The sequence below is a fragment of the Panthera onca genome, chromosome B3 (genome assembly GCF_046562875.1).
Source record: "Panthera onca isolate mPanOnc1 chromosome B3, mPanOnc1 haplotype 2, whole genome shotgun sequence".
In the NCBI taxonomy this organism is placed as follows: domain Eukaryota; kingdom Metazoa; phylum Chordata; class Mammalia; order Carnivora; family Felidae; genus Panthera; species Panthera onca.
This window is the reverse complement of record NC_138344.1, coordinates 24792337-24817486: the sequence shown is the minus strand read 5'-3', so window position 1 is coordinate 24817486 and position 25150 is coordinate 24792337. Positions and strand designations below refer to the sequence as shown.

The window sequence follows — 25150 nt, the reverse complement described above, 5'->3', positions numbered from 1 at the left end:
CTATAAACATTGGGGTGCATGTGTCCCTTCAAAACAGCACACCTGTATCCCTTGGATAAATTCTTAATAGTGCAATTGCTTGGTTGTAGGGTAGTTCTATTTTTAGTTTTTTGAGGAACCTCCATACTGTTTTCCAGAGTGGCTGCACCAGCTTGCATTCCCACCAACAATGCAAAAGAGATCCTCTTCTCCCCATCCTTGCCAACATCTATTGTTACCTGAGTTGCTAATGTTAGCCACAGGTGTGAGGTGGCGTCTCATTGTGGTTTTGATTTGTGTTCCCTGGATGATGAGTGATGTTGAGCATTTTTTCATGTTTCATTTGGCCATCTGGATGTCTTCTTTGGACAAGTGCCTATTCATGTCTTCTGCCTATTTCTTCACTGGATTATTTGTTTTTTGGGTGTTGAGTTTGGTAAGTTCTTCATAGATTTTGTATACTACCCCTTTACCTGATATGTCGTTTGAAGATATCTTCTTCCATTATGTCAGGTTGCCTTTTAGTTTTGCTGATTATTTCCTTTGCTGTGCAGAAGCTTTTATTTTGATGAGGTCCCAATAGTTCATTTTTGCTTTTGTTTCCCTTGCCTTCAGAGATGTGTTGAGTAAGAAGTTGCTGTAGCCGAGGTCAAAGAGGTTTTTGCCTGCTTTCTCCTCTAGGATTTTGGTGGCTTCCTATCTTACGTTTATGTCTTCCATCCATTTTGAGTTTATTTTTGTGTATGGTGTAAGAAAGTGGTCCAGGTTCATTTTTCTGCATGTCGCTGTCCAGTTTTCCCAGCACCATTTGCTGAAGAGACTGTCTTTATTCCATTGGATATTCTTTCCTGCTTTTTCAAAGATTAGTTGGCCATACATTTCTGGGTCTGTTTCTGGGTTCTCTTTTCTGGCCCATTAATCTGAGTGTCTGTTTTTGTGCCAGTACCATACTGTCTTGATGATTATAGCTTTGTAATACATCTTGAAGTCCATAAATGACCTTAAAAGTTTTATAATGTTCCAGTATAGCCAAGACTTTTTTTAAAAGATGAAGGGAGGGCTTTGTATCAGTTAGTAGAACCAGGGCTGCAGCATGAGGTGCCCTGCAAAGTGGGGGTAGGAACCCATCCAACAGTCGCCTCCATATGCTAAGCCAGCTGCCTGGGGGCTCCTTCCCCCCAGAGTGGGGCACCCAGTGCTAGAGCTGATCTGATACACTGTGCAATCAAATCAGTAGTACCACGGTATGGACCTGAAAATGACAAGTTGATTGCTTGAACATAATAACCCCCCAATAAAAGATATTGTGTGTGAGAATTTTAGAATAGGTATTTAAGTTCCATAGGAAAATGATTATTTAGTAAATAACGTTTATACAGTTGGCTCTGGGGAGGAAACAGCATTGTACCCTTTGGTTGTACCTTGTAAAAATGAGTATCAGTTGGTTTGAACATTTAAATATTAAAAGAACTCTGTACTTCCCCCATCAAAAAAACAGGAATGCTACATGGTACAGTCCAAAGGCACAGGAGACTCTCTTGGCTAGGCCTATAAAGGTCAGGAATATTTAACTAAATAAAAATTTTTTTTTTAATTTTTTTTTCAACGTTTATTTATTTTTGAGACAGAGAGAGACAGAGCATGAACGGGGGAGGGGCAGAGAGAGAGGGAGACACAGAATCAGAAGCAGGCTCCAGGCTCTGAGCCATCAGCCCAGAGCCCGACGCAGGGCTCGAACTCACGACTGCGAGATCGTGACCTGAGCTGAAGTCGGACGCTTAACCGACTGAGCCACCCAGGCGCCCCCTAAATAAAAATTTTAACTGTTGGGGCACCTGGATGGCTCAGTCAGTAAAGTGTCTCAGACTCTTGATTTCAGCGCAGGTCGTGATCTCACAGTCTGTGAGTTCAAGCCCCATGTCAGGCTTTCTCTCTCTCTCCCTGTGTCTCTGTACTTCCCGTTTGTGCGCTCTCTCTCTCTCTCTCTCTCTCTCTCAAAATAAATAAACTTAAAAAAATTAACTGTGATAAGGCAAAATATGCCACAAATTAATATTATAAAACCATGGTTCTTTAGACAGAAAAAAAATGTTTTCAAGGCAGAAGATAGTAAAGAGGTTAATACTTTTAATATGAAAGTTCTCACAAATTAAGTGGTCAAGAAGGAAGCAAACAATACAGTGGAAAAAATGAGGGGAACATAGGTATTCCCAGAAGAACAGGTCAATTGGCCTGGGAGTCAGGGTGATGCAGATAGAAAGGTATAAAGGGTCTTGTCCTGCCTATCAAACTGGCAGGAGGGTTTTAAAGAGAGAAAGAGCAGAAATTGCTTGCAAAAATAAGGGTGCTGGTACTTTTATATACCCATGGAGAGATGTGAATTGTTGCAGCCTATTAGGAAAAATTATTAACAACACAGGACCTTTCCCAGCTTTAGGGCATTACCTGCAAGAATGTGGATCATATTATTTCTGCCCATTTTGTGACAATATCATGCCAACAAGTGAATTAATGTAGAAGAAATTACCTTGACAACTCTGTAGTGTCCCCAAAGTGTTTGACATGCTTTACAAGTGGTAATGGTATTATGATGAAGAATCTGATCCCCTGGTCTTGATATCTGCTGAGCTATTTTGAGAATGTCCCATGAAATTCAGAAAAGACTGCACTAGAAATGATTTATCAAAAAAAAAAAAAAGTTTTTATGTCAAAACTCACCAGGGAGTTTCTAAGTGATCTTGTTTTAAGGTATCATTTTGCTAGTATCACAAGCTAGTACATTTCCTAGGGAAAATTGTTTCTTCTAGGTGGGCAGTGTTTCATTGTACCAAATAATTATGTGAGAAACTGCACCTCATCTTCATTCTAAAGAAGCCAGAGGCCCTTGTTGTCAGGGAGAGTTCTGCCGGGACAGCTTCAGTACTTTCTGACTTCACCTCAGAGGGCCCAGCATTTTCCTTCATCTTGATTCACATAAGAAGTCTCCTCCATGCACACATGTGTTTCTCACACATATCTGGAGTGTTTCTTAACTGTGCTTGTAGCTTTTTTTTTTTTTTTAATGTTTATTTATTTTTGAGAGGGAGAAAGACAGTGTGACTCGGGGAGGGACAGAGACAGAGGGAGACACAGAATCTGAAGCAGGCTCTAGGCTCTGAGCTGTCAGCACAGAGCCCGACGTGTGGCTTGAGCACATGAATTGCGAGATCATGACCTGAGCCAAAGTCAGATGTTTAACCAGCTGAGCCACCCAAGCACCCGAGTGCATGTAGCTCTTAGGAGACATCTGGAATAACACATATTTTAGAAAATACATTTCATGCATATGGGTTAAACTACTGTACTTTTGGTAATTTTACTATTGCAAGATTCACTGCAGAAAAATCACCCCAAATATCTTCTCTCACTGCCTCTGACTTTTAGTATTAGATTCAGAAGTCATTAGCATGTCTCACCAGAGGAGCAGATGTTTCAGTTTAGAGAGGAAAGAAGACACATTCTGGATGTTGCACAATATATTTGGGTCAAGTTCCTGCAGACTTTGCCATTTCTGTTTCAGTGCTGAGTTCTCACGTATGTGATTTTTAAAATATGTTGGTCCTGTAAATGTTTACTTAATAATCCATTTTCCAGAATGTTTGTCCCAGGTGCTTTGAAGCAGTGCTTCTCAACCTGAGATAATCTTGTGCCCCAGGAGGCATTTGGCAACATCTAGAGCCATTTTTTGCTGCTACAATTTATGGGGAGGGGTGTGCTGCTGGCATTTCTTGGGTGGAGGTCAGGTATGCTGCTTGGCATCCTACAGAGCAGGATGGCCAGCCCTCTACGGTAAAGAATTATCTGGTCCAAATGTCAATTGTGGGAGGTTGAGAACCCCTGCTTTAAAGCCACTGCCTCTCATTCTGGTCTTTCCACTCCTCTGCCTGTTGTGTAATGAGGGTTTATTGAATTGGGAGTAATTTAATGGGTCTTTTTAAAGTGCTGTGAGAATTTTCCTGGTCTCTGTCTCTCTTTGCTCCACACACATGCCTTCATTTGTGCACAATATGAAAAATAAATTCCATGAAGGATTTTCTTATCCCCAAGGCATCAGGCCTTGGCACTGATGATTATTCCACGAGGTTCTTGGAGCACTTGCTCTGAACCTCCCATTTAGGGCTTGCCTCACTGCATCCTGGTTTCTCCTTCATTCTGTTTGCCTAAAATGTATTGTGCAGCTTTCTCTTTACTGGGCCTGAGGAGTTCTTCCACCTGCCCACGCTGGGGAGGCCTCAGTCTAGTTGGTTTGCATGTTAAGTTTGTTCCGTGGTCTTCCTTTTTTCTTAAAAATGTGTTCTGTGGATCTTTCTAGATACTCTGCATTTCAACCTAGCTCAACCCTGAACTATTTAAAAGAGAAGCATATGCATTCAACTCTCTTGTCCATTAAGACACATTCTCTGACCAAGTCTGTTTTTGTTGGTTTAGTAAATGAAGCACAAGGTTAGTTGCAGCATGCCTGTCTCATCTATGGGATGTTTTACCAATAGGAAATGTGATAAGCTGGCAGGTCAGAAGCAAACTGATGTTTGGAAAAGAACTTTTCTTTTTACAGGGGTTAGTTGCTCTGTGTTAATGAAATAGTGCAGAATGCTGCTAAGCTTATAGTCTTAATGTATGGCTATACATTAAGCTGTACCCATCCAAGTGCTTCACTTAACTGTATGGATAATTTTACCATCTTTCTTTTTTTTTTTTTTAATTTTTTTTAACGTTTATTTATTTTTGAGACAGAGAAAGACAGAGCATGAACGGGGGAGGGTCAGAGAGAGGGAGACACAGAATCTGAAACAGCTCCAGGCTCTGAGCTGTCAGCACAGAGCCTGACGCGGGGCTTGAACTCACGGACCGCGAGATCATAACCTGAGCCGAAGTCGGACGCTTAACCAACTGAGCCACCCAGGCGCCCCAATTTTACCATCTTTCTAAGTCAACAGAACAAAATAGCAGCTCTTGCTTTAACTCCAAACCACAAATTAAATGTAAGGTGTAACTTGTTCCTTAGTAGTATTTGTGATTTTATTGGTCAAAATCAAATACTTGCTTCAAAAATAATAGTGGGGAAAAATCATGCACAAAAAAAAAAAAAAAAAAATGGAAAGTGAAGCCAAAATAGACACTGTGGCCTTGCTCAGTTGGGAGGTCCCTGCGGATGGTCTCTGATGCCCACCTGGAGAGCAGGAAGCCTGTGGGACTAGAATGAAGGGCTGCTGGGGGTTTGGTGTGAACAGTTTCTGTGAGAAGGCAGACCCCCATTTATAAGCCAGGCACCTGAGGTGCTGGAGTTCAGGTGCCTGAGCCCCAAGCCCACTCCTTCCTCTTCACCTCTTAATGAGGATGAGTCATTAACTTGGCAAGATAATGCCTATACGGGGGCTTGTGACCTTCAGGAGGAGCACTGTCCAGATTCGAGGCATCATCATTAATTATTGATCATTCCAGAGCCACCTGTGTAGTACTGTTTGTAAATATATTCTGGGGGAGGGATTTTTCAAGAAAGGGTGGGGCAGCTTTGCTTAAAAGTGACCTGGATGGAGTGCCTGGGTGGCTCAGTCAGTTGAGTGTCCGACTTCGGGTCAGGTCACAATCTTACGGTTTGTGAGTTCAAGCCCTGCATCAGGCTGTGTGCTGACAGCTTGGAGTCTGGAGCCTGCTTCAGATTCTTTGTCTCCTTTTCTCTCTACCCCTCCCCCGCTTGCGTTCTTTCTCTGTTGCTCTTTCTCAAAAATAAACAACCATTAAAACAAGTTTAAAAAAATAAAAATAAGTGACCTGTAAGATGCCTGCGGTAGGGGAGCTGGAACAGTTTGGTCCATAGCCGTGTCTCCAAAAGTGCCACGTGTGCCCGGCCCAAGTTGGGAGCACTTGTCAAAGCTACCAGGTCATTCCAAAGCCATGAGAATAAACTGCTCTCCTGCTCCACCAACCTTCCTTCAGCCCCAGAGGGAGTCCCCCCAGAGGACTGAGTCAGGTGGTGTCCTTCAGGTTGCTGAAGCTCAGAAGCTCCCAGCCACAGGTGGTCTCAGTGATGAGCTCATCTCTCAATTTGCCAAGGCCCATTTAGGGCACACTTCCCAGTTTGTAGCAGAGACCATGGTTTGGTGACTTCTAACCTTGGACATGGCTCCTTTGGTCGATTGCAAATAGGCAGGCATTTAGGCAAATTGACTGAAATTCATTATTCTGTGTCTGTCAAACACTGCTTATAGGTCTGGAACTGTCTGCCTTTCCACCCTTTTTCAAGCATAGTGCTATTTTATTTTCAGGCTACATTGGTCTCTGGGCTGCATAATTTAAAAGGAAAAAAAAATACAGAGTTTCTGGCTTGGAATTTTGGAAAGTTGTCACTAGACAACTCCTTTAGGAGTTTTAGTTGTTCTTCCTTTAGGTCATTAGATCAGATGTGCTTTCAAAACCACATGGCCCCAAGGATTCATGATCCCCAGAGTCAGAGAGATTTGGTCCTCACCCTGCTACTTCCTGATGTGTGACTTTGGGCAGGTCATTCCATGTCTATTTCTATGTCTGTAAACGGGAATATAGTGTTGGGATTGTGTGAAGACTCCCTGAAATAAAGGCTGTAAAATGCTCTGTGAAGTGCCGGGTTCATAATAAGGATATGGAGGAGGAAAGCTGTATTTATTTTTCTTTTGTTATTATTATTAAGATACTGATGTCTCAGTACTGACAGGGATTTGGTGTCTAGACATCCAGCTGGTATTGCCTGAAAGACTTATCCTAAGACTTGAAGCATTCATGAACCTTTTACAGGAGGTCCATATCTCTTAGTCTTTCCAAAGACTGAACTCTCACTTGAGCTGCACACGAATGTGCTTGAGTGGTGAAAAGGTCTGAAGAGAGAAAAGCACCGGGAATGTTTGGAAAGGGGACCTTTGGTCTTAATGGGTGTGCCATTTTCAAGTGTGCCACTGAAAATTGCCTTTTCAAAATAAGAAATGAAACTATGGTGACTGTGTGCACACATTCCATGACTGCCTTTCCAGATTGGTTCACTTGGCATAGGAAGGGCAAAGGGAGAGGTGTGGAGGCAACGGAAGGTGTGGCACACTGGACTCCTGCCCCTGGTTGCCCTTGGTGATGGGCAGCCACCATGGAACCTTGGCTCCTGGGACTCTGGGCTCTGCTGGTCTCTACCCTGTGCCCACCCTGCCTGCCCAGCCACCCCTGCTGGCTTCCCTACTTCAACCCTTTCCTACCCTTCCTGCTCTCCCAGTCCATTTTCAGTTCTCGTTACTATTTCAGCTCTCATCATTGTGATGTCTCTGGTAATCTCAGTGATGGCATACACAGTAGGGGACTGGTCATCTCCATGCCATGAACCCCAAATTCCTCTTTACCTGCATTTGTCTTCAAAGATGTGGCCATCTCCTACAAGCCCAACCCACATGCCCCACCAGCACCTTGAAGAGATCACAGTTGGACTCTGTTCCTTCCCACAGCAGACCCACTCCTGGGTAAGATCAGTGGCACTCACATTTCAGCCACCAGAGCTGGAGATGTGGATACTCGAATGCCCATTCTCGTCTAATCATTCATGGTGTTTGTCCAGTGACATAGATTATATAGTCAAACTTCATGCCCATCATTTCCTCCTGTTTCTATTTCTTTTTTTTTTTTAATGTTTATTTATTTTGAGAAAGAGAGACTGCACACAAGCAAGGGAGGGGCAGAGAGAGAGAGAGAGAGACAGAGAGAATCCCAAGCAGGCTCTGCACTGTCCACATGGAGCCCTAAATGGGGCTTGATTCTATGAACTGTGAGATCAGGACCTAAACCAAAATCAAGAGTCCAATGCTTAACCTAAAGAGCCACCCAGGTGGCCTCTGTTTCTACCCTGTTGCTATTTCTGAGTCTCATGATCTCTCTCTCTCTCTTTTTTAATGTTTATTTTTGAGAGAAAGAGAGAGAAAGAGAACAAGCATGGGAAGGGCAGAGAGTGGGGGGGGGGATGGAGGACTGGAAGCCAGCTCTGTGCTGATAACAGCGAGCCCAATGTGGGGCTTGAACTTAGGAACCATGAGATGACCTGAGCCAAAGTGGGATGCTCAACCAACTGAGCCACCCAGGTACCTCTCAGGATCTCTTTTGATCCCACCCTGCCTTATCCTTGATTTGGGCACTGCCCTTCCAACCTCTCCCTAAATTGCACTCTTTAGTATAAACAGTCTCCTTGGGGGAGGGTGGAGAATGGCTTAGGCTAAGATTCTTTTCATCCTTTAAGATCTAAATTCAGATGTCCCCTCTTCCAGGAATCAGTCCCTGATTGCCTAATCAAAGTAAGTGTTCTTCCTTCAGCATTAAATTGTACTTAAAAATTGTAGTGCTCAAATATTAAAACCCCAAACCTGCATCTCTTCTTTCTCTTCCTCACTTCCTTTCTTACTCATCTACCCAAGATATTCCTTTGTTGATTAGTCTTATTAAAGGAGAGACATGTTTAAAGAAGGAGAGAAAGCAAGGGAGTCAAGTGAGATGTGCCTGTTACCCCTGTATACCCCCACTGCCAGCACCTGAGTAGGGTGTGGGTGTGGTGAATGGTGGGAGGGCAGGAGTGGGGTTCTCTGAGTAGCTGTGACAATAATTTGCAATTGAATTAAAGCTGACATTTTTACAACATGGGAAAGTATACAATAAAATATGGCCATATAAAGATGTTAGATAATGTAAGGGTAAGAAAATCAAATGTGTATGCATGTTACAAACATTTCAGACTTTTCATTCATCTCCTAAATTACCAAAAAACAGAAGACGCAAGCATCTCCAATTGTAAGATGTCCTAGAAGCTGGCAGGTGGCAGCTCTGTGTGTGTGGCATGCAGTATTTTGTGGACATGATCAGAAGTGTGGGCACTGTAGCATTGCAGACACCCACTGCTACTTTGTGTTGATTACAGTGTCACTAAACTTGAATGATGATGTCATCTTACAAGTGAGGAGTAACTTGTGTGGAACCAATTAGTGTGCCTCTTTCTGCAGCCCAGGAGGACTCTTAAGAACAGATCCAATTCATTCATGAATTCATAGACCAGGTTGGAGATCAGGGACAATTATTGTTGTGATTGTCCTTGTAGAAGGAATGGCAGTGGGTAACCCGGAATATTGACTGGTTGTGGGCAAATTTGGAATCTGTTGTCACCTTAAATTAAAAAAAAAAATGCTCTTTTACTATGAGGGAAAATCTCAAATATATTTGAAATGCAAATCTACTTGAAAACAACACGTTAAAGATGAAAGTGTAATTCCCTCATTTTCTGCACATGCCTTTTTTTAAAACTCGATCTAAATTTGTTTGGATTTGTGAAATAGATCCAACTTCACCACATTGGAAAGATTTATAAATACATTGTTGAAAACCCTGAGCCATTGCAGAGACACCTTAAACACTGGAGGGGTCAGGGGTCAGTAGGGTTGCAACATTCTAATGCTTTTCAAAAAAAATAAAACATTAACGAAACATTTCAGAGCAGTAGTTCTTGAACCCTGTATTCATGAATAGCTACATAAAAGTAATAGTGATCTCCAGGAAAAACATTCTTTCAACTACTTAAAGTAATTCCTGTAAACTCTGTAAGTCAGCTGCCTCCTCTTAGGGAATTGTTTACTTAAGAACCTTTTTTTTTTTTTTTTTTTTTTTGAGAGCGAGAAGGAGAGCAGGTATGAGCACGCAAGTAAGGGAGGGGCAGAGAGAGACTCCATCCAAAGCAGGCTCTACACTGTCAGCACAGGGCCCAATTCAGGGCTTGAGCTCACCTACTGTGAGTTGATGACTTGAGCTGAAATCAAGAGTTGGATGCTTAACCGACTGAGCCACCCAAGTGCCCCTATTTAAGAACCTTGAAAACATAACTAGTACAAATAAATAGTTTAACTCAGCCTAAATATTAAATAACCAAAAATGATAAATTAAGGGATCTTAAAATTTTATATACTGCTTGTCTTTAAATAAAATTTGTCACTTGTCATACTTATATTTCCTTATTCTTTCACCTGTGCATTAATTATGTTGTTTCGGAGAAAAAAAAGGCTCAGATGAGAACTGCAAAGCTTAGCATGACTAATTGTAAAATGTTAGTAATAGATTTTCCCAGAAGAGGAAATCTATTAATCACAGAAGGCTAACATTAGCCTCAGAACAGATTTTCAAGATCATCTATTTAACATTCTCACTGTTTAGCTGAGGAAACAGCTGGCCTAGAAGTGAGGTGGTTGGTGCAGAGAAAAAGGAGTGGCAGGCTCTTTTAGAAAAAACTGGCTTTTGTCTCTGGCTTCATACGTGGTGCTTTTAAATGTAAGACATTTTTATTATTCTTTCCCTTTTTAGTGTTTTTCTTTTTCTTTGCCCCCTATTTCAGAAGAATCACACTTTTTTCGCTCATGACCTTTGAAATCTTGGTTTGACACTCTCCTCAGACCTGTCAGGAATCGTGAGCAGAAAATTGCAGCTAAATGCAAGAGCCAGTTGCCATTCCTGTGGAGGAATCATGCACCATGTTTGTAATATTTATAACATAGCCCGTATTTCAAGATTGCACATTTTCAGGGTTTCTCCACATTTTGATATGTTATTCGGGCCCTCTGATGGGCTTCCACTTTATGTGGAGAGAGAAAAACACTTTTGGATTATAACCAGTCCTGTTCTATGCATTCTTTTCTCGTTAAGTAGTTTTTCCTCAAGTATGCAGACTATAAAACTACCAGCAGAATCTTTAGTTTGTTACACACTGTAGAAGACGAAGCTGCCAGGATGGGAGAAGCATCTAGCTCCTGCTTCTGTACAGAAAATGGAAATGGTGTGTATTAATTTTTTATTGCTGTGCAACAAATCCCTGCAAACTCAGCAACTAAAAACAATGTTGCAACAACATGGATGGACCTGGAGGGTATTACGCTAAGTGAATAAGTCAGAGAAAGACAAATACCGTATGATCTCACTTATATGTGGGATCTAAAGAATAAAATAAATGAACAAACAAAACACAACAGAAACAGAGTCATAGATAACAGAGAATAAACTGTTGGTTACCAGAGTGGGGATGGGTTGGGGGGGGGGGGGACATTGGTGAAGGAGATTAAGAGGCACAAACTTCCTGTTATAAAATAAATAGGTCATGGGGATGTAATGTACAGTGTAGAGAATATAATCAATAATATTGTAATCACTTTCTATGGTGACAGATGGTAATTTCACTTATCATGGGGATCATTTTGTAATCTATAAAAATACTGAATCACCATGATGTACACCTGAAACTAATAGGATATTACCTGTCAAAAGAAAGAATCCAGATACATTATCTCGCATTTCCTGGAGGTTAGGAATTCAGGTATGGGTTGGCCAGGTCTTCTACCTGATGTCTCACCAGGCTGCGGGTGAGGTGTTGGCTGCAGCTGTGTTCTTGTCTGAGGTTTGCATCTTCTTCCAGGCTCTTTTAGGTTCTTGGTGTAATTCAGCTCCAGTGGTGGTAGGGGTGAGGCCTTGTGCTCTCAGCTCTGGCCATGTGGCCCCTCTGAGTTCCTGTCACTGGCATTAGGCCCAGGTTTATAGGACTCCTGTGGCTCTGTAAGGCCCACTCAGATGATCTCTTTGTTGGTTGGCTCATAGTCTACTGATTGGGTCACCCTAGTTACATCTTCACAAGTGATTTCCTCCACATTCATACTTAGTCCCTACCTCACTCAAGGGAGCTGGCAGGGGTGTGGACACCAGGACTGGGATGGAGATTTGGGGGTCATCTCAGAATCCTATTGCCAGGGGTAGTTGGCACCTGTTCTTAGAAGGAATGTGTGGGCAAACTAAACAGTGCCCCTTCCTTTTTTTTTTTTTTTTAATTTATTTTTTAATACATGAAATTTACTGTCAAATTGGTTTCCATACAACACCCAGTGCTCATCCCAAAAGGTGCCCTCCTCAATACCCATCACCCACCCTGCCCTCCCTCCCACCCCCCATCAACCCTCAGTTTGTTCTCAGTTTTTAACAGTCTCTTATGCTTTGGCTCTCTCCCACTCTAACCTCTTTTTTTTTTTTTCCTTCCCCTCCCCCATGGGTTTCTGTTACGTTTCTCAGGATCCACATAAGAGTGAAACCATATGGTATCTGTCTTTCTCTGTATAACAGTGCCCCTTCCTAATTGCTATGAAGGAATCCAGAATATTGAGGACTTTGATGATTTCAAACTTGCCACTGTAAAAAATATAATCCGTGTGTTTTAGGGGAGTCCTATGGTCCTGCAGGTGTGCAGGCCCATGCCTGGTTGGGATTAGATTTGGCAGAGAGGCCATGGGGTGGTGAGATTATCTCCTGATATTTGTGCCACAGAGAGGAGGCTGACACATTCTGTCTACCCCGACCTGTATCCATACTGACCTGAGGAAATGAAGGGCAGTTCCAAATCATTTACCTGCTGCTTAGAATAGTCTGAAGAAGAGTGTTATTAAGAAGCTAGTGTTTATAGTATTGTGTCAAAGGATTTATTTTTGTCTTCTCTGTGGTGCTTTTCCTGTGCACAGATGTGTGGGGCAGTGTGGGACTCATGCCTATGGATAAATCGCCTGGCACGGTGCCCCTCCACTACCCGCTTCCTCTGCTGTCTCTTTCTCTGTCACTGCAGGCTGGGAGCTGGTCCTTCCAGCAGGAGTCCTGGGACTTGTTGTTAGGTGTTAGTCTGCTCAGGCTGCCATAGCAAAGCACTACAGACCAAGTGTCTAAAACAAGCTTATTGTCTTCTCAGTTCTAGAGGCTGGAAGTCCAAGATCAAGGCGTGTCGGCAGGGTTGCTTTTTCTTGAGGCCTTTCTCTTTGGCTTGCAGATGGCTGTCTTCCCTCTGTGACCACACACAGCCTTTCCTCCATGTGCACACATCCCTGGTGTCTTTTCCTCTTATAAGGACATCATTCACATTGGGTTAGGACCACACTCTGTGACCTCATTTCAACTTTAGACCCTATGTCCAAATACAGTTCCTGGGAAAAAATAAGCATATACCCTCCTCATGAGACAAAGGGCTACTTATATGTAATGTGTTATATGCAGGAGATGTTATATATATATATATATATATATATATATATAGATATATAGATATATAGATATAGATATATATGTGAATATATAATATATAACATAATATAGTATACATATAGCATATAAAAATACATATGGTATATATAATATATAGTATTGTTATATAATAAAAATAAATATGAGAAAGTAGGCAGGGATATTGCAGGGGTTGATGTAGGGTCCGGACTCAGTGTGGGTCTCCGGCTGGAATCGTTGATGGGACTGTGGGGCTTTGATGGGGAATTTTTGGTCTGTTGGTGTGTCAAAGGGGTGCTGTCATGCTGTTCTTCTTTCACAAATGACTCCCAGGTTTGGGTTTTAAGGGCCCAGCCTCCTGGTGAACTGCAGGGCCTTTTCACAGAAGCCATTATGGAGCTACTCTGTGTCCTGCTCCCTTTGCTTTCCATGGCTCACATGGGTCCTCTCGCGAGGACTGTGACTGAGTGCTCACAGATTGCAGGCACATCAGGGGGATTGAGGGGTTGCTGTGGGGGAATCTCCTGTGTGGCTCAGTGCCTCCACCAAAATTGCTGGTTTAAAAGCAGTGCTCTGATGTAGTGGGCAAGCTAACGTTTTAAGATTTCAAAGCAGGTGGAAACTGACTCTATGTTTGATGAGTTCTGTAAATGGAATGTAGTTAAGATAAACTGAACACAGACCATTCTGCTCCTCTTCTTGTCATCACCTTCCTGTGCCATCCCAGGGCAAGTCTGGGACCACTGGTCTCCTGGAAACCCCTGTCATCACAAATCCTGTCCACCTCACTCTCAAGAGTGTATGCTGCCCTCCTTTGTGACTTAGCTTTTGGAAACTTTCTTCTGGAAGAGGATAGGCTCTTTCACATTTCTTTGTACTTTCTGTGGGAACCCAACAAATGGTCATGATAAGGAATAAAGATTAAGGAGCTAATGCTTGCAGTGATATAAAATCAAGGTTTGACCTTTAGGAAAGGAAATAGGAACATTTAAAAATGTTTCATCTGTCTCACATCAAGGCTATCTGTCCACAGGGAAGAGGTCAGACTGGAAGTGAGCCAGCAGGATGGTCAGGTGATTGAATGCCCCTTCTGTGCCTTATCTTAGAGCCAGCTGATGTCGGATTGGAGGCTGATGGGACCTATCACACCTATTTAAGCAGCCTTGAAGAACGCCCTGGCCTTGTAAGGAATGATGGGTTGGCCTAGGAAGGATAGTTTTGCTCACACTGGGGGCTTGATTATACAGTCCCCAAGGGTTGCTATCCAGTGGTTTGGCCTTGCCTTGCATTATTTTTGAGGACAGAGCTATATCTAATTTATCTCTGTTGGTCCTAACGTGGCCAAACTATGCTTCGTACATAATCAGTTTGGTGGATCTTGAATTAGAAGAACAAGAAAACAGAGGCTTTAAAATGGACAGGGATGGAGCAGCTGATAGCTGTGAGCTCCTGGAAGTTTTCCATAGGTTTCCTCAAATCCACAGTGTGGAATTAAATAGATGTGTAAACCTCAATACTTCTCCCAAAGTGGAGGAGTCCATAAGATTTGGCTGACTCGAACTACCTTGAGATCCAGACTTGCTGCCTGAATTCAGGCTTTCTGGGAACTCAGGCAAGGGAGAGGCATTGTATAGGGCAGGAACCAGTAAGAAGGTGATGGTTACATTGAAATGTGTTTTCATGTTTTTCTCCCCCCAACAGTATCACCCAGAGCATTTCTTGATGAGATTTCCTTATAGCATATCATGTTGATCTAAAGTCATATTTCTATACTTATTTTTATAAATTAAGTGTGCAAAACTGCCATGAAGGAACTATTAAAAATGCCCTTTGTAGGATTAATTGGCCTGTATTTTCAGAGTAAAAAAAAAAAAAATCTGAAGAAGAAATCTACAATGTTTTCATCTAAATATCTGTTAATAGTAACTATTGGAAGTTGAAAGCTGACTGTGTTGGGTATTGTTCTGGGTGATTGGCATATGCTGTCCACTTCATGTTGAATGATGTGGAGAGGATGCATCTACTGTTATCTCCATTCTGCAGACAGCAGGACAGTGAGATGTAGAGAGGATCTACTCTCTGTGAATTTGCCTGTTGCAGTCACTTCACAAAAGTGCATTCATATAATATTTGTCCTTTTGTGACTGGCTTATTTTACTTAGCATAATGTCTTCAAGTGTCATCCGTGTTACAGCATGTAACTTCATTTTCATGTCTGAATAATATTCCCTTGTCTAGATATATACCACATTTTGCTTATCCACTCATTCATCATTGAGCATTAGGGTTGTTTCCACCTTTTGGCTATGGTGACTAATGCTTCTACGAAGACAGATGTACAAGTATCTATATGGGTCCTTGCTATTAATTCTTCGGGGCATATACCTAGAAGTAGACATTTTAACCATTTTAAAGTATATAATTCAGTGGCATTTAGTGCATTTATAATGTGCAACCATCACCACTACCTGGTCCCAGAACATTTTCATCAAATGGAAACCTGTACTCAATAAACACTTTCTCCCCATTTCTCTTACCCCTAGTTGCTGGTAAGCACTAATCTACCTTCTATCTCCATGGATTTGCCTATCCTGAATATTTCACATAACTGGAGTCACACTATATATGTGGCATTAATGAGTATCCTTTTTAAACACTTTCTTTATGGAAATTTTTAGTAGAAATATTTGTTAAATGTGCCCATCACACAGATTCAGGAATGATCAGCCTCCTGCCAGTTTTGTTAATGACAGTCTCTTTATCAGGGAGGAAAAGCAGTATGTGAACCGATTCTGGAAAGAAATCCGTGTGGGAGATTTTGTGCATCTTCGCTGCAATGAGATCATCCCTGCGGACATTCTCCTGCTCTCCTCCAGTGACCCAGATGGCCTGTGCCACATTGAGACTGCCAACCTGGATGGAGAGACCAACCTGAAGCGACGGCAGGTGGTCCGCGGCTTCTCAGAGCTCGTAAGTGACTGGATACGTCCAGGGTACCCTTGGCACCACGCCCACACAGTATCTCCCACATTGCCCTCTGGGCATCTGCACCCTATCCCCCAACTCCAGTGGCCAGGCCACTTTTACTAGTAGATAGGTATGGGACTGAAGGCCTGAGAGGACCCCTGACCTGCCTGAGCCCATGACTGGCCTATGGCTGGGGGGAACAGAACCCAGTTTTCATAACCTTGATTTCCACTCTGTACTTCTGAGTTTCTCAAAACAGTATTTAAAGTTGCAGAGAATGTTTATGACCAGCTGACTGTTGACATTTATCCAGTAGTTGCTCTAGTTTGCTAAATGGCAACACACAGCAGAAGTAATGCCCTATTCTGAGAGTGTAGTTCTGAAACATTTTCTCCTCAAGGCTGTTTCTGAGTTTGGCATCCGATTTTCTGTATCTGAATTCTGCTTTAGAGAGCCTCAGCCACAGCTCAAAAATGCACAGTTGATGGGAAATGAGAAGTAGGAAGGGAAGTCGGGTCTGACTGCCTACATTCACCAACAGCCTTGTGGCCAGAAAATTCAAACCCTTCAGGAGTTTCTAACCTTCTGTTGACTGTCCTCTCTCACGTAATGTGTGTCAGTCAATGTCATACTTTGGGGGATTTTCTTCTGTGTCACTGAGAGCTCTCCATGAGCTCCCCCAGGGAAATCGACCTTAGAATCAAGATAAGGTAGGCTTCTCTTGAGCAGTTGGCTTGTTTTACAGCTTATGGATCTCATCCTGAGCATTGTCAGTATTTTGGGTGGGTGTTTATTGGGCAGGATTTATTTGGGGGCTGGCATCCTTGCCTCCCACTCATGAGTGAACATGTAATTCACTCTTGGTCACTGTGACAACAAAGGTGCCTCTGTACACTTTCAAAAGCCCAGATAGAATTCCATACGTTGGGGCTCCCCACCTTGCCCCGGCTGATGGGAATTTCTCACACTCCTCCAGCCTACAGTGAGTGTACCTGGACTTCATTACCAGCATCTGCCCTTACTTCTTTCCACATGTTTCCTCATTTACTTTTTTTTTTTTTTTAATGAGAAATAATTGACACAATATTATAATTAGTTTCAAGTATACAATGTTATGATTCAGTATATTGTGAAGTGATCACCACAGTAAGTGTAGTTAACATCCATCACCACATACAGCTACAATTTTGTTTTCCTGTGATGAGAACTTTTAAGATCTACTTTCTTAGCAACTTTCAAATATACAGTGCAGGATTATAGTCACTACTCGTTTACTTTTCTTTAAGCCTTCTTTTGTGTCAGGTGTGTTTTGTTTTGTTTTGTTTTGTTTTGGTGAGCTGCCGCAAATATTTCCTGGAATGATACAAAGCTGATGTAAATACTAAAAATAGCAGTGTTTAAAAAATGGAGTGCTGTCATCATCCTAGATCAGGAGAACTGGTGGAATTTAGGGACCTCTGGGGGCACAGTGCTGGAGATTTCCAGCATCTGCATTATTGTGCTCCAGGGTTTGGCAGTAAATGCGGGCTCACCTTCCACTACTAGCCCCTCGGCCCCCGTGCCTATGTGTTCTCCTAAGGTTGACCTTACTTCCAGGCTTTCTCCCATCAGCCTACCCCAGTCTACAATACTAGAGCCCAGAATTCCAGGGCACAGATTAGTGTGTGGACTATGCCTGAAATCAGTATGGGGGCTGCATTGCCAGCTCAGTTCTTGTGATCTCAGCATGCATAGGATTATGGGGAGGCACTGGCTGCACAAGCTAGAATGTTACCTTCCTGGCAGTGTGGCCAGTGTGCACGGAAGAGGACTGTAACATGAATGAATACACATGAATCTCTAATGGATGAAAATTTGAGAACTGGCAAGCAGAGTGTACATGTTTGTGGTGGTGGCATGGGGAAAGCCACATAGGTGTATCTCCTTGGTCAGCTCTCAGGAATAATGTCCATGTTTCATGTCTTCTAATTTTATTCAATTGTTGTAATCCCAGTAATATTGACAAGCCTCCTCCACCCACTTTTTTCCCAAATAACAACTAGAACACTTCATAGCTCGATAGTGCTTAATATAATTCAGCTGCTTGTAAGTGCTTTTTGTAATTCAGCTGTTTGGGTGTTTAAAATTCAAAGATGGCTACAGATAGACACATCCTATATCACCCTCCTTCAGGCCCAATAAATGCCTGAGGAAGTAAATGGAGTTGAGCCATAATTTAGTCAAAATAGCCAAAATTAACAACCAAAGCAGTCTTTATCAGCACCCAAATTCTTCAGTATACGTGCACATTGTCCCTATTATTGGTGTCTTTTTTCACTTTTTCTTTTTTTTAACTTCCCCTCTAAATGTCCAAAGATTTTTTTCTGGTAGCTGAATTCCCATTGATACATTATTATTCTGAAATATAAGAATTGCTCCATGGAGAATAAAGATAGGAAGTCTCTGGCATTTAAAAGCCTGATAATTGGAAAACTAATATAACATATATGTTAATTATACTGGAATTAAAATTAATTCAACTAAACTAAAATTATTTTTTTTAATTTTAAAGTTTATTTTTACTTATTTTGAGAGAGAGAGAGAGAGAGCAAGGTGAGGGATAGAGAGAGAAGGAGAGCAAGAATCCCAAGCAGGTTCCATGTTGTCAGCACAGAGCTCGACACAGGGCTCTAATCCACGAACCTTGAGATCATGCCCTGAGCTGAAATCAAGAGTGGACACTCAACCAACTGAGCCACCCAGGTGCCCCTAAAATTTTTTTAAAAATTAAAAGCCTGACAGTTGGAAAGCCAAGGTTCTGACTACAATGCTGCAATGTCAAGAACATTTTAGTTCTCTGTATTTAAGTGGGTTTTTTCATAGAATGGAGTCAGCTAGTGTACCTCAGACGGGGGAAGAACTATAGAGAGTGATATATTGCCAGTTTGATGAATGGCCAGTTGGAAGTGGTGGCCCCTAGCAAAACTTAAATTAGAAGCAATTTGCAAAACTGAGGTAAAGAAATGTGAGAGGACCTCAGTGTTCATGCAGGGACTCTGTGTATCGGTCAGGGTCTGGTGAGGAAGCAAAAATTACCCACGACTCAGGGAAAGTTTGATGTTAAGAATTCCAGTGGGGGGTTGTGAAGTAAATAAAGTAAGAACAAAGACTTGCAAGAATATATGGACGTATCTGACATAAAGAGCAGCCACTGGCCCTGGGGCTGAGATAGTGCTCAGGGAAGAGGCTCCCAAGGTTGAGTCTTATTTTCACGTGAGGGCACAGCCATTACTCACACGATGGTAGAAAAGCTTACGAGGGGCTGTGCCAGCCAGAAGTCAGCCATCCATAGGAAAGTGCCAAGCCAGGGAATGTGGGAGATACCAGGGGCAGCTGCTGGCCACTGGGCACTGCTTGAGCTGGGCTCTAGGGATGCTACCTTCTGCTTGTGGCTCTGGCAACTGCAGTGGACAAAGGCTGAATGGTGGCTCTCTAGACAGCCAACCCTGCAGAGCCCAGACCTGCACAGGCAGAGGGCCCGGGAAAGGGTAGAGGGAGCAGTAGCTCCCACTGGGGTCAGGGCCCATGCCTTTAGGGTCTCTGGTTACCCTGAGCTGAAAGCTGGAGGAAGCATGTGGCTGATCTAGTCCTGGAAAAAAAAAACTACACTGCAGGATCCTTGCTTTGGAGAAACCTAGAGGGGGGCTGGGCAGTGCAGAGCAAATCCACACACCCCTCCAACTGAATTCCCACTCCGTCTCCTGCAATGTTCCTCCAAACGCCCTCTACCGAGAAGGTAAAAACTTAGCTTCATTTCTAGAAGTCGTTTATGAAGTGATTGTTTGCTTAGGGAAGGATGCTAAGAAAGAGGGACTTGGGTGGCACTGAGGCTTTCTGGGTGGAAAATAAGAGTGGCAGCTGGGTCTGGGTTTCCAGGATGCTAGGGCAGTCCAGGGCACAGCTAGGAGGTCTATGTCAAGTGGAGAGGACGGCTCAGCTAGCGTGTGGAAGGCCCTCACCTACTTCTTAGTTCTCTCCCATGTGGGAGTGAGTATGCTGAACGTCTTCTAATGTCGCATCATGGAGAGCATGAGAGACGTCACTTCATTGCCTACCCCCCATCTCTGAATCAGGTCCAAGCCCTTTCCCTGGGGAGATGTTAATCATACTCTATTCCATAACTCTCAAGTGAGTCCACTTCCAATAGGCTATATAGATGAATAAAGAAAACCTGTACGACTGACCCAGTGGGGAACTACAGAACTGGTTTGGGCCATGACTCTGCACACATATGTGACCCTTAAGCTCACCTTCCTTACTTGTATCAAATGATGACCAGTATACTGATTTTCCATCCCTTTGCTTATGCAGGAGATGTCTTAAATAAATAGCTTAGATTCGTCCATGAGCAAAAAAGCCCAATCCAAAACAAAACAAAAATTAAAACAAAAACAAAAACAAAAAGAAAGGGACATGGTCCATGTGCTACCGGGTCTAATGATTTAAGGCAATGGGACCAATATCTAGACGAGTCAGGCTTGTTTACTAGCAGACTCCCAGTATCAAAATTGTACAGAATTCATGGACTGGAAGCAGGAAGTCAGCATGCATGGCCTGCCCAGACCCTTGAATCTGAGGATAAGACACTTTGTGATGACCTCAGGACCTTAAATAACATAGCCATTTGGTGTCTGGCAAAAGGAAACAGATGATGGGACTTCAAAATAAACATATAATTTAAAAGTTGGAGCCAAATTGGCATTATCCCAGAAGTAATAGAGAACCCCAGTGTTTCACACGAAGCTCCCGTGGTAACAACTCACCTCTGTTCAGCCTCCCCTGGTGTCAGACCTTACCATGCTTCTCACATTTGTAGTAGTACAGACATTTTAGAAACCACTTCACACATTTTAGAATATAAACCTTGTGAGATAATGATTATCACACCCTTTTATAGACCAGAAATGGAAAATGTGAAGACAAGAGATTCTTCTAAGACACACCAGCCGTGGCTGCCTGAATCAGCATAGAGCTGGGAGGCAGTTCTCAGTTCTCTCACCTCCTGAGTTGACATGGATGGGGGATTCTCCAGCATCCAGGCCTTTCCTTTTGCATTGGGCATCTGTTCTCGCTTTGCATGCTGCCTTTCTCTCTCTCTCCCTCTTACAGACACACACTTGTTCTGACCTGCAGCCCTGCCCTTGAGGCTGCATGCATTTAGTCTCTATACCGGTAGAAATTTCTAGTTCGTCTATAACATTTGCGGTGATTTCTGCAGAATTGGGAGTTCCTTAGGCTGATAATTTTATATAAAAATATTTTAGAGACTAAGTTTTGTGATTTTTCATTCTTTTCAGCAGATATTTATTGAGCACCTACTGTACTTCAAATGAAGTTCTAGGCATTGTATTGATCAAAAGAGGCAAACCTCTTTGCTCTCATGATGCTTACGTGACCTGTATAAATAGTGATATGTGCTGAGGGGTAAATGAAAAAGCACAAACAGTGACGTGTAATGTCAGGTGGGTGTTAGAATTTTAGACGGGCATGGGGTGAGGCAAGGCAGGCCTCCCCCAGGACAGCAGGAGAGTACAGACCTGAGATCTTGCTGAACGAGCTATTTCAGTGTCAGGGAGGAACCTTCAGGGAATGACTTCTGTGTTGGTTAATTTACTGAGAAAAAATGTTCCTCCAGTTTCTCTCTTGGGTAGACCTGTGGGGTTATTATACAGGCTACACCCACGGGGCCATCTGCTTAAGGCTGTTTGGAGTAGTGATTGTGAGGCTTTTAGGAAGAGCTGAAATCACAAGCCTGCAGTTGCTAGCTAGCTCTTCCCAGATGTGTGTGGGTGTGTGCATGGGCATGTGCACGTGCATGGGCATGTGCACGTGTGTCTGCTGACTGCTCTCAATGAGGAAGAAAAAATGAAACTAGTATGGGAACTTTCCTAGGCTGGTGGGAATCTGAGAAGCACTAGTCTAAAAGATGTGCCTAATATCTAGACCTGCACTGATTCCAAGACAATAATGTGGCTTTACCTCCGTTTTGCATATATACTTTTACTAAATTCTCAGCAACATTCTTAAATGCCAGGCACTTCTAGGCAGAGTTTCCTTTACAAGGGAGAGTTAGGCCTCCCCCAAGTTACTTGACAGAATTCAAGGAGCTTAGAGAAAATCACTTTATGTAGGAGGAGACAAAGTTATTATGTAGGAGACAAAATTATTATGTTGTATATTTGTTTGTTTCCTCCCAAATTATCTCTACCATGGGAAAACCAGAGGTGAAAAAGGATGGTTTGCAAGATCTTGTACCAAAGCTGTTTTTCCTTAAGCTTTTCAGGTTGTTAGTCTAACTAAATTAGCTACATGCATTGTTGTGGAATGAAGGAGGAAACAATCTATCATCTAAGTGGAAAACAAAGACAGCTGGCTGGGTGTGTTAATTGAAAAGGTCAATATCAAGTCTTTACAAAAAGATTCATGGTTTTCTTTTACATATTAGTCACTAAGCTCATAATTTATACCGTGGGACATTTTCATTCCCAAACTTAAACCAGATACTTTAGTTGAAGAATATTAAATATGTAACAGGAAAGCCATTAGGAAAGATTACTTTGAGAACACAGCCATATTTAGACTAAAATTTCAATTCCAGCAAGTATGGATATTCAAAGTAATTTGGTTAGGTCAGTAATATAATTATCTGAGATATAGTTTATAAACCATAGTTTATAATATCAGTTGTTTATACTTCATGGGGAACATAAATTTGGCTATATAATAAGATTTTGTTTCTTTGTTTCTAATCCTAGTGACTTTGCCACAGATACTTTGCCTTGAACCTGTGGTCTAGCAAATCCCTGCTCCTAGAGAGTAAAGCACTATGATCTTAAGGAGAAAAACTAAATGCCATGAAGTTGATAAACTAGGCTAACCTGACATGTTAATACAAAAAGATCTTATTACATATGGAAACTTGAACATACTTTTTTTTTTAATGTTTGTTTATTTAGAGAGAGAGAGAGACAGAGAGACAGAGAGACAGAGAGAGAAAGAGAGAGAGAGCAGGGGAGGGGCAGCGAGGGAAAGAGAGAATCCCAAGCACGGGGTGCCATCCCACAAACCATGAGATCACGACCTGAGCTGAAACCAAGAGTTGGACGCTTAACCGACTAAGCCACCCAGGTGCCCTTGGAAACTTGAACATTCTTTGTATACATTTAACTTCACATTTTTATGTGGTTGGAAGTGGTCATGTGTTTATTCCAGGGAAAAGACAACCAAAGCATTAGTAGGTTTTTGTTCTATTTATGGTGGTATGTGATGTGAAATGCTGTTTTTCTCTTTGACTATATTTTCATTGAAAAAAAAGGATAATTCTAGCTTTCCTAATTGTTGTTAAATTGCATCAGCAATTGCAAAGAGTTTGAGCTGTGTGTATCTGTTTCTGAATTAGAAATTTCCTTATGAGATCTATCCAGTTAACACTCATAAGTGGGTATGGATGTGTATGTTTATGGGTGAGAGTGTGTGCATATGTGTGTGTGCACATGTGTAAGCATGAGAACGGATGAGTGTGTTCATGTGTGCACACTGTGAGTGTGTGAGTGTGCATAGGCATGTGTATGTGTGTGAGAGTATATGTGCAAGCATGGCTGTGGGTGTTCAAAGAAGAAAGCAAAACAAAGTGAAAGGTCTTGAATTATCACTTTCTGTTACCTTGAAGAGAGAATAAATACTGTTTCCTGGGCTAAGACATGATGTTCTGGAAGCAGATTGATCTGTAAAAGCACATTCCTGGAGAATCAGTCTGGTTATGGAGCACCTGCTGTGCACTGTGAGCATTAGGTGGTGGGTGTCTGGACAGTTCACTCTCTGCTCAGTGGACTGGGGAATACTTTGCTCCTTGATAGGGTGTGTGTAGCTGGTGTCATGTCCCTTCCACTTGTTTTGTGAAAAGAACCCCCAATGAAAGGAAAACCCCTATTTCCACAACATGAACCTAGTCACCACACCCTGATTGCTACAGCATTTGAATTCTGTGAGCTATTCTAATTTTGTTGCATGTGTTCCTCCAATGAAAACGCAGTATTTTGGTTCTCATTTTGGTATTAGTGCTTCCTAGAATTTCCCCTCTTCACAAGTGGGACACACCATATATACATATGTATACACAGAGATATGTGTATACACATTTGTACTCTCATGATGATATTAACATAAGTGACACCTTATAAAAATATCTGTCTTAAACAAGAACGATACTTCATAAAACACTGTTACCTACTTGGATGTGGATGCAGCCATTTCTCCTAACATCTAAATTGGGTTTCAACTGTGATAAAACAAATTCAGGGCTTTTTAACTATTTCTAATGAATAATCTATGTTGTGAAAGGTACCCACAGATGTGACTTAACAGAATTTTAACCGAGCTGAGATGACACCTCAAGCAAACTTCTTTAATTCGTTAGTTTTCACTGAAGTTATTTTCAATAGTATGTCTGTCAGGTTGCTGTATGCTCTCCCTTTCACTTTTATTTACTTTTAAAAAAATTTTAAAGTATATTTATTTGAGAGAGAGAGAGAGAGAGAGAGAGCGAGCTTGAGCGGGGGAGGGACAGAGGGAGAGGGAGACACAGAATCCGAAGCAGGCTCCAGGCTCTGAGCTGTCAGCACAGAGCCTGATGTGCGGCTCGAACCCATGAACTATGAGATCATGACCTGAGCCTAAGTTGGACACTTAACCAACTGAGCCACCCAGGAGCCCCTATTTTTTATTTTTAAAAGTGTTTGTTTGCTTGCCTAGTTATTTATTTATTTATGTATTTATTTATTTATTTATTTATTTATTTATTTATTTATTTATTTTTGAGAGAGAGAGAGAAAGAGAGGGAGAGAGGGAGAGAATGAGAATGAGAATGAGCAGGGGAAGGGCAGAGAAGGAGGGATAGAGTATCCAAAGGGGCCTTTGCACTGACAGTAGCAAGCCCGATGTGGGGCTTGAGCTCATAAACAGTGAGATCATGACCTGAGCCAAAGTCGGATGCTCAACTGACTGAGCCACACAGGTGTCCTCCCCCTGCATTTTTAAAAAGAGTGTCATTTCATTGCCAGTGACAAAA

General features: G+C 42.3%; 1 protein-coding gene and 1 pseudogene across 3 annotated transcripts in view; both read left to right on the top strand.

Annotated features, from left to right (window-relative positions):
- The window catches only part of ATP10A (ATPase phospholipid transporting 10A (putative)), a 177614-nt gene that overhangs the window by 71799 nt on the left and 80665 nt on the right, over positions 1-25150 (top strand). For all 3 annotated transcript variants that reach the window (XM_060617912.3, XM_060617913.3, XM_060617911.3), the window contains exon 2: positions 15843-16047. In XM_060617912.3, coding sequence (XP_060473895.3) covers positions 15843-16047 — 205 coding nt within the window. The remainder of the gene's footprint in view (positions 1-15842; positions 16048-25150) is intronic.
- On the top strand, positions 18647-22236 carry LOC144616570 (cytochrome c oxidase subunit 6A1, mitochondrial pseudogene; annotated as a pseudogene).